This window comes from Solea senegalensis, linkage group LG13 (assembly GCF_019176455.1).
Source record: "Solea senegalensis isolate Sse05_10M linkage group LG13, IFAPA_SoseM_1, whole genome shotgun sequence".
NCBI classification, from domain to species: domain Eukaryota; kingdom Metazoa; phylum Chordata; class Actinopteri; order Pleuronectiformes; family Soleidae; genus Solea; species Solea senegalensis.
Window position 1 is genome coordinate 2940100 of NC_058033.1, and position 18732 is coordinate 2958831.

The 18732-nt window shown below is 40.9% G+C and overlaps 1 protein-coding gene across 1 annotated transcript in view; it reads right to left on the reverse strand.

Annotated features, from left to right (window-relative positions):
• The window catches only part of LOC122779691 (transcription factor SPT20 homolog), a 31521-nt gene extending 13105 nt beyond the window's left edge, over positions 1-18416 (reverse strand). The window contains exon 1 of the mRNA XM_044042264.1: positions 18231-18416. Within this exon, the coding sequence (XP_043898199.1) occupies positions 18231-18416 (186 nt within the window). The remainder of the gene's footprint in view (positions 1-18230) is intronic.
• Between the last annotated feature and the right edge of the window lie 316 nt (positions 18417-18732).

The window sequence follows — 18732 nt, forward strand, 5'->3', positions numbered from 1 at the left end:
AATTAAGTCATGGAGGAGGAGGTCAGTCACCTCAGCAGGTGCATGCTGTACGGCGGGGGGAGCGAACCCTAACCCACTGGTGCAGCAGAAGTCTTTTCTATGGAGAAGATGAATGTGATGGCTCCTATTGCAACGTGACTGTTTTCTGGGTGTTGATGCGTCTGTTCTACTCTAGGTGGAATTTGTCTTTTATTTTGATATCGCTTGTCTTTATTACACACAGAGAGAGATCAAGCTCATTCATGTACACAGTGAGCACTTTACGCCCAACATGATGATTAATTTTTTTCACTTCAGTAGACGGAACACTCCAAACCAATTGAACAATCATTTAAAAGGAACATTTTGAGACTTATTAATAATAACTGGGGGGCTGGGTTATGCTGTCATTCTTTGAAAAGGCTGTATCACGTCAAGTCAATCCACAAAGAGAAGTTTCTGAGGAAATTGCAGTGAGTTTGCTTTCTTCTGCCTGAGCTGAAGCCACTCTGGCATGCTGCATTAAATTGGTGTAAATGAGAAGTTGAAAAAATGAGTGCGATGGCTCTAAGGTAAACCCTGAACCTACATGCATGGGGTAGGTTCAGGGTTTACCCAGATGCCTGCTCATTCAGACAGACAGGCATCTGGTGGGTTTGGTTGTTGCTGATAATCCATGATCTTTATTTATGTTTAATGTGTTGATTTTATTCAGCGAGCCTTGGCCTCTCAGCCGCTCCCAGGTTTTGGTTGCCTAGTAACGACAGGAGTGCGTCCCTCAAACGCCTTGGTTGCCAACACCTCTGGCTCCTTTCATGTGTTTCTTCATGTGTTTTTAGGTGCTGCATGTGAGCTGCCCCTAAAGATTGCTTTCATCATCAACGTTGTGTGTGTCCCTCTTTCAATTTCACTCACAAACATAGACACGTTTGTCAAGGTCGGAATGACCATCAGCAGCATTAGAAACTCAATGGTCCATCAAAAAATCAATTAGGTTTTTACCTGTGTCATTTTACTCAAGAAGTCTTTGTGTTTTTCCTGCATTACAAAGTGTTTGTGCGTTAAGCTGCAAGATTTGTGCCCTAATTTGGAGTCAGTCAGTGCGTTTACATGCATCTAAAAAGTCAGATTTTAGTCAGACTAAGACAAAAATTCGGTATGCAAACATGTTAGTCTGACTAAAATCGAGCTAGTCTTAGTCGGACTAATGTACCTGGATAATGTGATTCATAGTCTGATTACTCCTGCATGTATACGCCTAGTCGGACTGGAGTTGGACTTGCAAGTTCAAGATTCAGACTCAGGAAGTCTCGGGGAGTCTTGGGTCTCGCGAGAAACACCAAACACACTCTCCCTAGCCAGGTGGCAGCGATAGTATTATTTTAGACACTCATCATGGCAGAGCCGGTGAAAAAGCAGAGAAAACCGTTGTCAGAGACATTGACTTGAGAGATAATCTCCAAATATCTAAATGTGTTCCACTAAAAAAGGTCTATTCTGTGTTCCAAATCTTAATGTACTTATTAGAGAAGCTGGTCGTCATGAACCTTGTTAAGCGCAAGCATGCATGGGGTGCCGGTGGCAGGTAAACACCGTCTATGAAAACAAAAGCCACTCTCCAAAACTCCTCCAGCTTCCTCCTCTGTTTACAGTGTAACCTTTAGTAAAAGAGGACGAGAGCAGCCAGAGGCATCGCAAACCAGCAACAACAATAACAACCAGCAGACGGTTCTACTTTTGACCTCCCATAATCCCCCGTCCTCCCTGAGAAGACCAAGTCAGACAGAGACACAGGACAAATTTAGACCCAGAGAGAGAGACATGCTCAAAGTGGACAAAGTGAGCACTTCACTCCCAAGGTGATGATTTTTTTTTTCATTTCAGCAGACGGAACACTTCAAACCAATTTAAAAGGGTTTTTTTTTTGGTCGTGGGTGTCTTCCGATTTGAGGCTGATTTGAATCTGGTCAAATTACATAATTATAAAATTATAATTATTGTATGAGGGATTAACAGACAGAATTTTAATGTCATTGGATGCATCAGAGTCTTCCCGATTTCAAATCAAATCGTGCATATGTTTGGTATGTACAACTGTACAGTGATTGGGGGCGTGGTCAGAACCCTACAATAACCAGTGAGAGCGAGTTGACCAGGAAATGGATGTCTTTTTTTAGCCAAGTTGATTCTGTCTTTTTTTTGCAGTTTTTTGCATTTCTCAGCACAAAACATTGTCTCCATGTCTGTTTATATTCTGAAGTCACGTTAAATCACGCACGATCTCTGTGAGATCCCAAATCCCTAGAATCTTCTCCATGTCAGAGAAAATCATCCAGTGTGGGTAAGACTTTAGTATTAGAATTAGGTTTAGGTTAAGGGTTTATATAATGATGGTTAAGGTTAGAGTAAGGAGCTAGGAAATGCATTATCTCTATGAGTCCTCAGTAAGGCTGCTGCGCAAGAATGTGTGTGTGTGTGTTATTTAGAGGTCTGGCATGGACCATAAAATGATTAAGTGTGTTTCCAGTCAGCGCAGGAGTCGACCGCGCTTTGAAAATGAAGTTGGTTCTTCCTTTCATCCATTTACTGTGCCATATTTAGCAACACAAATCTGTTTTTTTTTTTTCCATGCTTCTGTAACCATCCATCCATCCATCCATCCATCCACCCATCAACCATGCATCTATTATGAAGCCATATGAGCACCATTACGTCTGCAGGTCCATCTCTGCTGCACAGCAGATCTGCGCAGTAAAGAATCAGATAACACGGCACAGGAAGCCGATAAACACAGTCAGTTTATCAAAGAGGGACAATAAAGATGATTGTGTGTGTGGGAAATCATCACCATCATCACCATCATCACCATCATCACCGTGTGCTATTGTACATCTCATTCACTAATGTCTTACAACCACAACAGTAACTTACGCAGAGCGATAATCAGCTTAAGCAGAGGACACACTGCTCCTCACATATACCGACACTGGCCTACGCATTGTTTACCACAGAGATGTACCGATATGTGTCCAGAGAAACTGCGTCATTTTCTGAAACATATCAGGTTCACCGATGTAGTAGCGGATGTTTTTGTTTTGGTAAGCCAGGGACGGTGCCACGTGCTGTCCTCTCTCTTCCCTGCAGAGATGTAAACAAACAGGAAGCATTCATTAGATGTAAGTTGCATCCTGCTGCTGCTGCGATGAAGCGCTGAAGACAAAGTTATGTGTTTACACTGAATTTAAGTGGTTATAAAACAAATCCTTTACATATGCGTGTGTCAGAGTTCGCATGTGAAAAGTTAAATTAAGAGTGGAGTGTAAACAGACATTCGACATTGTTCATTCATAAACAGGTAAATAAAGGTTAAATAAATGAATCCATGTTTCTAATTCATGGTTTATGTCACCACCTAATGTATCTGCCCTTTACGTGCACATAAATTAGACTCATAGTAGCAAATTAATGCTAGAAAGAATTGTTCTTATTGTCACTGTGATGCATCTTCCCCGTCCTTTCAAGAGAAATGTATTTACTGTTTATGATGCTCATATCATTTCCATTTCCAGCATGTGTTTACAGCCAGGAAGCTTCTGATAAGCTCATTGTAAACTGTGCCTGTGCCTGTGCAGCAGCAGCAGCAGCATATACAGTCAGCAGCATGCTGATGGTGGAACAAGTGAGCAAGATATTTCCAGGAGGAGTTGTTTTGAAACATAATGAGGGACGGTGGCCTTAAAATAACCAGAAGAACAGGAACACACATCATACACATACGAGTTCATCACGTAGCAAATACAGTATATTTGATGACTTCTAGCTGTAATTCACTGACACTAGTTAAGCATTTCTCTTCAACTGGGCTGAATAAACAATTGACACACACAAAATACACAATAAAAGCACACGTTAAGCATGTTATTATGTAAGCTGCACAGATAGTTGAACTGATATTATCCCAGAGACCATGGCAAGAGTTTGACATGCTCTTCTATCACTTTGAGAGCTGCTAGCGGCATTGTCTGTGAGCTAATGTTTGGCTAACGTCGTTGTTGCTGTTAGCGTCGCCCTTTCTCCTCCATATGTCACTGCATGTTTGCTGGGAGCATTTATTTACAACAAATACTCGAACGAGCAGAGCAGTTGGTGTCAACAAGTTAAGAAAAGGTTAAAGCTAGGTTCGCTAATTAGCAAGCTAATCTAGTTAATTTAATTATATATACATATTTAAGGTTGCTAATTAGCGAACCTAGCTAATATATATAATTTAATTATATATACATATTTAGGATGGGGGGAAATTTTATATAGTGAAATATCGCAATATTATATCGCAAATAAACATTATGTCCTATATGTTATTAAACCAGGTAAAAGCCTCATTGAGATAAAAAGTGACCTCGACAAGAAGAAACCTAGAACATATAGTTCTTGCTCGGAGTAGCAATCTTAAGTTGTGATATCAGGGCAAAAATAATTAAAACGAGTTGATTTAGAATTACAATTTCACAAATTTTGAAAATTACGACCTATGAGTACATTCGGAACGCATCCATGTCACTAAGTATGTTTACATCGACAGTTCAATGGAGCTAAGACCATAGTCCCACTAACACAGGCAATTGGACAACTTGCCAAGTTCGAGTATACATGTGGAGGAGAAAACAGTACTGCAGTTTATACGTCGTTGCCTTCTACTTCAGGGTCAAAGGTGGAGGAAAAATTGAAGGAGGAAAAATTGAAGGAGTAATCGGACTATGAATTACTATGAACGTGTTTACTAAATTATTGTCTTAGTCCGACTAAAATCGGACTTTTAAAATGCATGTAAACACACTAACTGACCAAACACTAGCTCAGTGAAAACTGTCAGTATACAGAGCTACTAAACCTATTTTAACAACACTATTCCACGGATAGCAGCTTTAATGGTAATACATGAACTCAAATTACTGTACATCCACTTTTACTTTCCCTCCAGCCGCACCCCTCCTGTCATTAGAGCATAAATGAGGCGAGCCGAGATTGAACTTTGTGTGTAAACAGAGAGTCTCCTGTCGCCGCAGAGCAACACAGCTCATGACTGGAGCCGCATGATTGATGGGGAGTGACAGAGGCAGGACGTCGGAGCACGACCAGCCTCATTATTATTATCACTCACATGCCTGTGTACGTCACTTTAAAAATTCCATCAAGTATGAACCCAGATCCAAAGTGCATGCATTATTAAATAAAACACAATTCTAAAAATGAACCTGTAAACTTATTTTTAAAGGAGACGGTGCTCCAGTATGTGTATTAATGGTGACACCATGCTGCACTCTATTAAAACTCATTCTTCCATTAAGACAATGGAGGAGAGGAGCTTTCCACTTCCTTATCTTGTGCTCCACTGTTATTCAGAGACATGCGTCAGCGCCCTGTGGGGGACTCTCTGCAGCCCGCCCAGGAGAGCAGATTAACACTGTTCTCTAATTTGATCATAGTAATTTCATGAGTCCGTCAAGCAGGGGCCTCTGTCACAGTGACGGGGGCTGGTCACAAAGTGGGCTTTCATTTTGGATGCCAGTCAGAGAGAGAGAATGAGTCACAGTGAGCACACAGTGAGACTGTACTGTTCCTGCCACCCCCAACCCTCACCCTCGTCTATCCACGACTTTGAAAAACACAAACATCATTTTAATTTCTCATTCACTTTCCTGCTCTTCCATGTCGTCAGTCAAAGCATTTCCTTCCATTATTTTTTTTTTTAAACACCCACTACTTCTCTTCACCAAGGAGATTATGTTTTGGTCTGAAAAGTAGAGGGCGGCTTTGGATGGAATTTCTGGGGATGTAGGTTTATATTTCAGATTTTGGTAGTGATTGCCGTTGCTGATTCATATTTGTTTTGTTTTTTTTAAATAACTGAGTGTGTTGACACTGAAACTGAGCGGCCTTGAGGAGGTGTGCACTAGTTTTTGAATGCAGTCACTCCTACTTTCCCTTATTTTTGCATAAATTCAATTTAATATTCCACACACACACACAGATTTGCTTGGCTGTTCTTATTTAGGACACTGCATTAGTTTCCATTCATGTGGATGCCATAGCCAAAGACTGATAATGACTAACCCTAACCATAATCAGTTCCTCAGATATAAGATTGGGCCTCATTAGACCCAGGTTTTGGTCTCCATGAGGGTACTACTAGTCCTGAGAAGGTCAGTGTTCAGCATTACGTCACCGGGTGGACTGAAATTAAACATATAAATGTTCAAAGATCAAAGTGTAAGATGTATTTGTGTCTCTGGCTTAGTGAAGACACGTGTGGTTTGGCAGGAAAACAGCAGATATGCCCACTGACTGAGGGACAATAGGAACTACATAGAGCCGTCCCCCAGACACATCCAGATCACACGCTGTGCTACTGTAATTGTTAGCGAACGCAGCAGGTTTCTGTCTCATCTCATTGTAAAACGAGTTCCTTTATAATCCATAGAATAAGTACATATGTGGACCATGTGTATAATCCATTTATAATATATTATTCATAAAGATGTAAATCAGTTACAGCCTCCAAGTGACTCAGACACACTGTTCTGCTGTATACACCATGTGATCGGAGTGGAACTGCTCATGGTACTCCGCATTCACTGGAGGGCCTTCGAGTGAATGCGATTGTCTGACCTTGGCCAAGTAAGAGGGCACTTCCTGTTTCGTGGTCAAATGGCCGCTAAATTCAAAAAGGCCGACTTCCTGTTGGGTCAGGTTTGTGTATGTATTCATGTTCGGGGTCGGTCTCTTGTGTCACACATTCAGTTTTGTGGCGATCGGTCAATGTATGGCAAAGTTACAGGGCACTTCCTGTTTCGTGGCAAATGGTCCAAATTCTGTAAACCGATGGTTGCCGTGGTCACGTCCTTTTGAATCCACTAAACCTATCGATGACATTTTGCCTTTGATGTGATTAGCACACGCTGGCACTGTTTCTTTTATTATGGTATGATAAACACGCTGAGACAAGTTTGTTCATTAAGAAGTGTGCAAATCGCCAAAGATGGAGGCCAAATCCAAAAGACGTTTCTGCCCCCGGCGTTCATGCTCGGGCCCTGTGTAGAGTCTTACTATAATTTCACTGTTACTTTAAGAGCACAATAATATCTCAGGTGGTACTTGATAGAAAAAGTATTATATTATTATTATATTATTCTTAAAAACAATGGTTGTAAGGGCATCCCATGAACAAAAGGGTGCTTTATTCTTGGTGTTCTTCAAGTCCTTAACATTATTCATTGTAGTGACTATATAAATGTATGAAAGCTTGTTTTGTGAGAACACTGTGTTGTCATTCAAGTCCGAAATAACCAAAGCGAAAACAGATGATAACCCTGTGCCAAAGAGCATGCCACGCATATTTCTGATGCTTCTTCTGATGAAATTTAGACCTGTGTGGTCCACTGCTGCACGTCCACACAGTCCAGGATTCAAATCCAGGTCACTGCAGAGGAGAGCACAGTCACAGCTAAGACGTAGATGCTTCCATACACATGAAGAACAACATCCTTCCTGGTACACAGAGGTCAGCCTAGATCCATGACCTTCTTGGGGAAAGGAAAGCAAGGGGTGAGCGGAAGAGTCTATCATTTGTTAATGTCTGCAGTCTCACTATTGAATGTCACTATTGATGCTTTTCCATGTTACGGTTCAAGCACTACTCGGCTCTACTTGAATTGGTATCAGACAAATGACAGACACGTTATTTTCCATGACTATAGAACCTCCTCAACGTGGATGGGGTCGTCATAGCACGGCTGCAGGAAACTGCCGTGACTTTGTTTGATACGCGACACAAACTAGTGACGAGCAAAGCTGGAGTTTTTGGTGCAACTGAATCATTAGAATCAGTTCATTAAAAAGATTCATCCAGCACAGACTCAGTCTGACACAGTCAATGAACTAAAATACAATCAGAGCGGGTTGTGATTCAGCTCACGATCGTCAGCTTTCAGCAGTGCTGTCGGTAAATACACCAACTCCTCTGTTGAATATTGAGATTTCTGACAATTCCGTAGAGATTAACACATGTTTTCAGGATTTTTGAGTCTTTGTGCAACTCTGTTGTTGTTAATGTGCTTTATAATGTAAATAAAGTTAGATTGGATTGGCTTAGAGGCCGGCAGTCTATCGACTCGCTTGGAACCTCGCCAGAGCAGGTACTAAAAAAAAGCACCAGGTACCAGGTACAATCCCTAATGGAAAAGCCAAGTAAGCCATGCCGAGCCATGCTAGAACTGTGTAGTGGAAAAGCACCACAATTTGTGCACAATGGACCTTTAAAGAGTGATGTAACATACTCACTTCAGATGGAACCACAAATTGAGGAAGCTCACATTTCTGCTCCCGTGGGAACTGCGGAATCTCTCGGGATAATGGGCGACATGTGACTAGATAAACTGGGAACATGTTATCTAATACGCAGGCGATAAGGATAAGTGTTTGCATTGCACTCCTGACGTGAAGGTAAGCTCGCGGGCAGGGGACAAACTTGGCGTGCAACTTGAACTTTGTCACAGTTACGAGGAAGAATGAGGATTTTGGTGAGAAAAATCAATCAGTCATCTGCATATACTGACATTTCTTTTTAGATGAATTCACTTTTTGATGCTTTTCGTGTTCGTCACTTTCCAAATACTACGATGTCACGATGACTGGTCCATTACATGACTCGTGTCACGACGCACGTACCGTTCTACATGACTCCATATCATTTCAATGCTACGGGAGGGACTAGTCATTTCCTGACGACGGAGACACGGCAGTCAAATATGTGTTGTGACAAGTGTAATATAAATTTATGCACTGTTGCCCGTGTGTGAAATATTAGGCATGCTCTGTCAGCAACTGAATTTATTTAGCTTTCTCCATTTTCATTATTTTCACCGCTGGGGCGAAACATTTGCAATAACCAGACTCGGTGAACTCATTCCTCATTTCCTTCGCAGCTGTGAGCTCATTTTCCCACGACAGCCTGGAGTCTCGGAAATTTACTTACAACTCAAACACCACAGGAGAACAATTACTAGTTGTTTTTGTGTGTTTGTGTGTGTGTGTGTGTGTGTGATGTGTTTACATGTATGAGCTTATATGCATGCTGTCCATCGTAAAGCCATGCTTTGGATAAGAGGCTTCAATTACTGTCTGTTCCCATAATGCACTGCAGCAGAGGCTCTTCATTATCATGTCATGCTGCGAGATCAGAGGATGCAGAGAAACAACATCAGATTGTGAACAGTTTGTAAGATTTTGAATTGGATGACTGGATGTCAGGGCCCACAAATAAGCACTGAACACAGTTAAAGTTTATTTTACCACTTCCAAATTTGACAACAATGACACATTTTTATGAGGCCTCACAGAGTGTGAAGTGTGAAGCGGTGATACTCGTGATTTTTCGACACGTGCGCTCCTCAGTTTGATGTCTCACTTTTGACATTTGAAGTTCCACAGTCACTGCACGCCTGCCTGAGCCGCCTCAGCTTTTCATTTCCTCACATTTCTCACCTTTCCTCAGTGCTGGAGGGGGTCAAGCACGATTTCTTCTCTGAACATCTGATAACATGAGGAGGCAAAGCGTGAATGAAGCCAAACTTAAGACTTTTCTTTTTAATATTTTGAGAATAAAGATGTTATTATTATTCAAGCAAAATCTCAGCTGCTACCTGCTTGAAGATGAGGAACGTGGAGCATTGAGTGAAGTTATATTAAAAATTTTCTCATAATTTTTGGAATTTATTTTAATTTTATGACTTTTTCTCGTAATATTATGACTTTTTTCTTGTTATATCACATAAAATTCCGACTTTTTATTATTGCGACTTTTTTGTCACAATACTCTGACTTTATTCTTATGATATTACGAATTTATTCTTATAATATTACGACTGTATTCTTGAAAGATGACGTTTTTTCTCTTCACTTGGGCCCTAATACATGAACTATTAATAATTTCACTATACTTTGCAGCTAAAAAAAACAATACCTCAAGTCTCAATCATTTAGCCCCTCATTTTCAATAAAACAATAACAAGTGCATCACGCTTTTCCTTAAAGAATATCTAAATATTATTATAGAGTTTCCACCAATATTAGAGCGGTGCATATCTATGCACCAAACAGAAGGGACCTGCCGGCACAAGCAAAAACAAGCAGCTGCAGGAGGGCGGAGAAACATTATCCGAGCTTGGTCTTGTACCTGCAGTCACTACACGTCCGTGGCCCTTGACAGAGGCAATCCGAAGTGACTCAGCTATGATACGTGAAACCTTACAGGGCACGAACACACACACAACTCTAAAGAAAGGTCACACCTGTCACGGTATAGACTCGGCACCACTGAATGTCATTAACTTTAACCTATTTCTCCTCGCCTCTGTGGGTTGTTTTCAATCTTTACGTTCTATAAAAAATATTTCTCATCATTTGAACGACCTCCCACCCCTCCATCCCTCCCTCCTCTCTTATCTGCAGCCATGAGTATGCAATGGAAAGAGTGAGGTGAGCAGAGGAAGAGAGTGAGTTTCATATGAGCATGGATTGACAGCAGCTCACGCTCACATTTACACTTCATCTTTAATGAAGCCCGAACTGTGCTACTTTAATACACATATATATATTTAATTATCATCTGTTGCCATGGAGGTGGTGGCCACAGCAATGAAAATCATTTTATTTGGTCATAGACTGCAGCAGGTCCATCCAGTACAGCAGGGGTCTCAAACTCACATGTGTAGTTTGGTCAGGAAAAGACATAAAAATGGTTTCATGACACATTTCTAGGATGCGCTAGGATACAAGAACAAGGTTAATGACATAATGAAGTCATGCTCAAGGTATGAATATGACTCTCTCTCTCTGTTCTCGTCTGGCAGGCTGCAGGATCCAGATCCACTTATATCATATCTGCTGTTGCTGCTTGTATAAATGATATTGTAGTTCTTCTAACATGTCACATTTTCCTCTAACTGTCTTTGTTACTTGTTACTACCGATAAAGTCAGAAGAAGAAGAAGAAGGAGAAGAAGGAGAGTTGGTAATGGTCTGTATTTATATAGAGCTTTTCTAGTCTTGATGAGCTGCTTTACACCGGTCTTTCACATGCTTCAACATGGGGTTCAGTGTCTTGCACAAGGACACATATACGCTAGCAGAGCCAGGAATTGAACCCACAACATTCCAGTTGAAAGACAACTCGCCACACCACTGAGACACCATGGCTCAATCCTATCTTTACGTCTAAAAAACTGAGTACGTCTACGTCAGAAAATGTACTTTTGATACTTAAGTTCATATACTTTTTTTCTTCATATTTTATTTAAGTTATATTATAATAAATAGTGACTTCTACTTCTGCCAAAGTCATTTTCTGGTAAGATACTTGTACTTTTCACTCAAGTATCCCTTTTAGGTACTTTATACAAGACTGTTTACATGAAGCAAGTTTAATGAACTTTCATAAATCTCACATTTTTTTACTTGTTACTGGAAGCTGTTTGTATGACCTATATGGCAAACCAGCTCTACACTGTCAGCTACAGCATGAAACATGCTGTACATACATGTAGACTTTGAGTCACTGACGTCTGGAGAAGTCTGAGTGTGATTCCATTCAAAAGCACAACGGGGCTGTTGGAGTGTTTTGTACTCGCTGATCTTTCAGAATGGGACTGTGCCATGATGCAATGGCAAACTGCTGGAAACTGCTCCATCAAACATACGCTTTCTATTCAGCGGCGCCGTGAATACAGGTGAACAGGTTTACTGTGTTCTCACAGAGTAATCCCCGTCTGAGTCCGGTTACAGGGAAGCACAGTGACGTCCAAACCACACTACACACTCTACTACACTCTGTCAATGTTACTCCCCAGGGATACATAACTGACTTCTTGTTTGTGTTCTCCTCATATAAAGGGTTAGTTGTGGGTTTTGTTTTGGGGGCAGAGTCTGTCGAACTCACAGATGTATAATGTGTGTCTCTGTTTTAAGTCCCTTTAATGTGGGTTAGTTTCAGGGGGAAAAAGTCATGTTCCCACACAAGTAAAGAGTTTGGTTTTCAGACACAACCCTGGTATGTCTGCATCGTCAGTGCCGTGCATGAACATTTCATGGGTCAAGGGCAAAAAAAAAAAGGACACCCCTCTCAGTTGAGATAATAGTTGCGGTTTGAAAATCATGTACTTGCTTACGACTTTTTTCTCTGAAATTACAACTTTTTTTCTTGTAATATTACTACTTCTTTCTCATAATATTATGATTTTTTATAATATTGACTTTTTTCTCATATTATGACTTTTTTCTCGTAATATTATGACTTTTTTCTCATAATATTATGATTTTTTATAATATTGACTTTTTTCTCATATTATGACTTTTTTCTCGTAATATTATGACTTTTTTCTCATAATATTTCGACTTTTTTCTCGTAATATTAAGACTTTTTTCGTAGCAATAATTGTGACGTTTCTCCAAATTTCTGCTTCCATCTGATTTTAAACATTTCCAGTACTTTTTGCCCAGTTGTGTTTATATAGTTGGTGAAAATGGAAAAAGAAATGTCATCAGATTGTCTATAAGTTGTGCTGAAAATCAGATATGAGACACACAATATTGTACATTTCTTATAGCCTGGATACTGGACATTTTATCATAGTAATGGAACAGAAGCAGCCTAAATGCTCTGTGTTCAAATGCTTAAATCACATTTCCTCCCTCAGTCTGATGTCTAGTTTGACCTTCAGCAGGTTGTCCTGACCTTGTCCACATGCCTAAATGCATTACCTCACTGCTATGATTGGATGATTTGCATGAACAAAGGGTTGGAGAGTGAGGTTTAATGTGCTGACAATTAAATCCTTCATTTAAAACTTGACTTCTACTAAGTTGCTCAACACTTCTGTGCACACACACACACACACACACACACACACACACACACACACACACGTTCTCGTCTCACAGACCATCATACTTGTTGCACAATGTGATATTCAAACATTCATCCATCCCATAACAGCCTGTAATACGACATGAAACAGCAGAGGAAGAACAACAAGATGAAGATTGGAGCTGGTTCTCAACTCAAACTCACTCACAGACTCAGGTAATCACTACCTTCCACTTAGATTGACATTGGCAGCCACCTGTGCGGCGCATGTCACCATGACAACTGTCTATATTTACACCTGTGTTTGGGGGGGGTGTTTTGAAGATGAAAACCAACTACTGTATCAGTGGCAGACATCTGTGTGATTCACAGCGTAAGTCAGAGCGAACGCGAGTTTAGACCTGCGTCCCAAACCTGAGGGGCTTCAGAGGTGGATTCTCCATCTCCGCTGCTGTTGACTCACACAGAGATAATGGAACATACCATTCATCCACGTCATTATTCCAGCTCAACAAAAATGTACCGAGCTATTGTTGGGCGTTATTATCTACTGTAGTCAGTATTTTACACGTACAGTATAAAGAAGACGTGTATTCTAACTCTTCATGAGTCGTAATTTACGAGAATAAAGTCATAATAGTACAACTTCACGACTATTACTGAAGACTTTATTCTCATAATATTACGACTTTATTCTCGTAAAATTACAACTCTATTCTCATAATATTACAACTTTATTCTCATAATATTACGACTTTATTCTCGTAAAATTAAGACTTTATTCTCATAATATTACAAATTTATTCTTGTACTATTACAACTTCATTCTTTTAAAATAAGACTTTATTCTTGTAAAATTAAGACTTTATTCTTGTAAAATTCCAACTTTATTCATGTAGAATTATGACTTTATTCCTGTAAAATTACGACTTTAATCACGTAAAATTACAACTTTATTCTCATAATATTCTGACTGTGTTCCCATAATATCACGACTTTATTCTCAAACGATGAAATACTTCATTCCCTATTACTCGTATTTCGAGGATTACATCAGAGACCACTCTATGTTAGATTTCAGTGGTCGCACTGTCGTGTATAAACATCATGATTGCTTGGGAAGCGTCTTCAGAACACAAAGTTGCAAAGACGTATGTGAGTAATAATAACAATAATATTAATCCTGGTCTATTATTGCTCATCAAAACATGATGGCAGACGTACATCAACAACAGACTTCTCCAGAAAATAAAAGACACTGGCTTGTTATTGCTCTTCAATGTGTGTGTGTTGTTTATATTGATGTGGGACAATTAAAGGCTCACTGGGGAACTCCATCCAAACCAGACTACTGGAATTCAATGTGTGCGTGCAGTACATGTCGAAAAAACAGTAAATTATTCCAGTCTGTGACTCACATTCCAAACTCAGTCCCAAGGCTGCGTCTAAATCTGTACCCCAGCGGCGTTTGTTAGCGATGAATGCGACAGACTTGTCTGTGCATGACAGCAGGACCTCAGCTTTTTCCTCCTAGTCTAACGTCAACTGGCAGGTTTGTTGAAGTGAATGGTTTTTACATATTAAAATGCATTAAAATGAGAAAAAATAATGGGACAAAAAGAAATCAAGGGACATTTAGAAGAGATAAAAACGTGCGATTAATTGCGTGTTGACTATGACATTAATGCAATGAATCGAGTACTAAAGTAAAGATCTGTAAAGAGTGTCTGTGCCACAAAAAATATCTTTCCCCGAGAATCATCGCAGTCCAACAAGGCACACGTGTGCAAAAAATCATGCTTCATAATCAGCATTGATGAAGGTGAGGAGCTCACAAACACAGATGTGAACACAACTGAGAGCAAAGAGGAATCAGGCTTTTGTTCGTGAAAATACAAAAAAAAAAAAAACAGTTAAATATATACTGTATCGTTGTCTCGGTTCTCTCATCAGACATGGACAAAGACGCATTGTGGTCACTGAGGACATCAAGGCCTCACATCCATTCACAAATGCATATGGTATATATATATACATATATTGTTTTTATAAAAAAAAAGTCTTATCAAAGGGCTAAAAATATCACCCTTGAAATCACCAGCCTCTGTGAAGACACAAAGAGACTGCACTCTTGTCTCGTCGCGTCCCCGCTGCACTGATGGAGACCCTGGTGCGGCACAATCACGGTAAAAACCTACTCTCCAGCTGTCAGACACTTTTTAGAGTGGAACAGCTTAAACGACACTGGCCTGGACACGAGCACCGATAACACGAGCACCGAGACACGAGCACCGAGTCATTCTGTCTGCTGCACACTGCTGCACAGGAGCGGCAGTTTTAATTTCGAAATAAAAGTGTTTGTTTTCGCAATATGAACATATGAACGAATGCGGAAGTAATCCATTAATAAAACGCAAAAAAAAGAATTAGAACTCGATATTAAGTGACACAGTGTGTTTTGTGCAAAGCAGTAAAAGAAGCCAGGGCCGGACAAACTAGACACTAGCAGCACGGTGACACAGTGGTTAGCTCTGTCGCCTCACAGCAAGAAGGTGTTGGGTTTGGTGCCCGGTCTGGGTACTTTTATTTGTAGTTAAGTAAAATGTTATCAAAATGGTGGTACTTTTCCACCTCTGCCCATAGGCGCCCCCTAGTGGTGGTACAATATAATAACAGCAATCTGGTACTTTTGGTGTGTTGCCACCAAGAAGCTTCAACAGGGTTCCTACTGGCAGTTCACTTAGTGGTGTGATGGACACAGGTTTAACTCCCAGAAACCAAAACTACGTTTAGGTTCGGTTGTCATAAACATATGAAATGATAATAATAAGTTTACATATGACAACGATACATTATGAAATAAATAAATAAATAACCACGAAACATAAAGGAAATAAGAAAAATAGGCACTCTCCGAGTGTATCAAGAGCAAAAAGGGAAGTAGGAGTCTTTTTCTCCGCGTTCCTCACAGCATGCACTGTATATCCTGAGCAAGCGGTCACAACATGAGAGTTAAGTTAAGTTTGAAAGGTTTAAACGCAGAAGAGGTCAGCGCACCTGAGAGCAGGATGACTCATCCATCAGCCAAACCCATTTGCAAAAGTACGTAATGTTTAATTACGGCAATATCTTTTTTAAACCACAGAAAAACTGAGACGAGGACACAGAATGAATCAATGTACTTTTCTATTTTCGGGACATTTTCGATAATTCACAGACAGTTCAGATGCAAATAGTGTCCTGGCACGCATCCCAGCATTAGTCATGAAGCATCAGAAAGGGTTTATTATTAAGTTTTAGGCCCGATGCCCTTACGTACTTGACACAGTGACCAATGACAGTAACGTCACACTGCAAGAGACCGAAGAGCCCCAGACTTCAGGAGGAGGGAAAGACGTTTCGTCACATCATCACATGTCATTTAGCAGACGCTTTTATCCAAAGCGACTTACAATGGAATTCAGTACAATCACTGAGCCACTCCACGTTTCAGCTAAAGAAAGAAATGGAAGCTCCACATGTGGAGCCGCTCACGTTGTCCATCAACCACTCAGCTCCACCTGCACTCCTGAGAGTCCCAAAATAAAGAAAGAACACATCTTAATCAAGTCCACCTTCCAGATTCATTTTTTTTCCCTGTGTGTAATTATCTACATCCCCCTGAAAATGTTATCAAATTCAGTCCTCCCACATCCAGGCAACAGACGACAAGAGCAGCTAAAAACCAAACAATAAATCATTATAATGAGGATGAAGACACGCTAACAAATATATCCAGAGGTGGTAAGAGTACTGAAATATTCTACGCAGTAAAAGTAAAAGTACCACTATTTTAATAACATTTTTACTTAAGTACAAGTAAAAAAGTAGCTTGTTTAAAATGTATGCATTTTTTCTTGTGTCGTGCAAAAAGGACAGGGGAACAAATCTCACATGAATTGTTTTCAATTAAACTGACAAAATAAAAATATTTAAACACATAATGTATCAGTCAAAATGGGTCAAAGGTCACAAACACCTTAACTGTCTCACTCACTCAGGGACCTTGATGCCAATTCACCTGTCCTCATCTTTCATCTGTCCTCCTCATCGTTCACCTGTCCTACTTGTTCACCTGTCCTCATCATTCACCTGTCTTCATCATCCACCTGTCCTCCTCATTGTTCACCTGTCCTCATCATTCATTTGTCCTCCTTGTTCACCTGTCCTCATCATCATTCATTCACCTTCCCTCCTTGTTCACCTGTCCTCCTCATTGTTCACCTGTCCTCCTTGTTCACCTGTCCTCATCATCATTCATTCACCTCCTTCCTGTCCTCCTTGTTCACCTTTCCTCATCTGTCCTCACACCTGTCCTCCTCTCCTGTCCTCACCTGTCATTCACCTGTCCTCCTTGTTCACCTGTCCTCATCATCATTCATTCACCTGTCCTTCTTGTACACCTGTCCTCATCATACACCTGTCCTGTCCTCATCGTTCACCTGTCCTCCTTGTTCACCTGTCCTCCTCATTGTTCACCTGTCCTCATCATTCACCTGTCCTCCTTGTTCACCTGTCCTCATCATCATTCATTCACCTGTCCTCATCGTTCACCTGTCCTCCTTGTTCACCTATTCAAATATAGCGTTAATTTATACAAATGCTCAGCTGTTCTACTTTAATCGTGTCGTGAACATTGGCACATACTCGCAGCTGTGAGCTGTGAGGAAAAGTATGTGTGTTGCGTTGCTACGGCTACACACAAAGTCGCCCGTTGCCTCGGAAATAACAGAAATCTTGAAGCACGAGGGAGATCATGAAAATCAGAAAACTATGTCTTATTTGCCTCCTCCGTATAATTCTCACAGAGGATTCACTGTGTTCCTCCCTCCCCTTCATTTCTCGTCTCATCCTGTCAGGTAGTTTCCGCGAGGGTGGAACGACAGTAGATGCACGTGGCTCGTCTCGACTCAGTGAGAGCAAACATGCTGACCACAACATGTCCCCCTCTGTGTGTGTGCGTGTGCAGCAGGAAGTTTTTATTCCCAGTGTTTATTGACGTTCTTCGGTTGAGTGGAGAGAAAAGCTTATCTTAATGCGATTGCATAGCTGGAAGGGCTGACTATCGACATAACAGAAACCAAGCGTGCACGCTCGCATGCGCACGTGCAAAACACACAACACAACACAACACATGAAACACATGTGCTCCGCCCACATCAGGGGTCAGGGGGTCATGACGTGTAACAACAGAGGGACTGAAATGTTACACAATACACTTTATCATTAGTGGAACTACACGAGAATCTCAGGATCACAAAAAGTAAAAGCTTTTGTGTCCTTTCTTTTGCTCTGGACAGTTTGACATAGTGTCGTCTGGTCACATCCCAGTCTGATCTAGCTGAGGAGTCCAGACTTCCCTCTCCTCCCAGCCTCTCTGTCCAGCTCTTCCGGGGAAATCCCGAGGCGTTACTAGGATTCACTGGAGACACCAGCGAGCCCTGGTCCTCTGCTAGGGCCTCCTCCTGGTGGCACATGCTCAGGAACACTTCACCAGGGAGGCGTCCAGGCCTCCTCCCCCCATTCCCATGGGCTCGCCGAAAGCGGGAAGCTCTATTCTATTACAGTTTAATTCAGTTCAAAGAGGAATAACACTATAAAATCAAAACAGGACAAGTACTACCAGTTCCCAGTTACCCAGTTCACAGTCTATGAAACCATGAACTACAAGTATCATTGAAAAACACATCATGGAAAGCCAGTCAAAATAAATCTGGGCTTTTAAAGTTATTCATTCTCAACAGACGACGTGATGCCTTTTAGTCTTTTTATTTAGTCATTTAGCGGCAACAA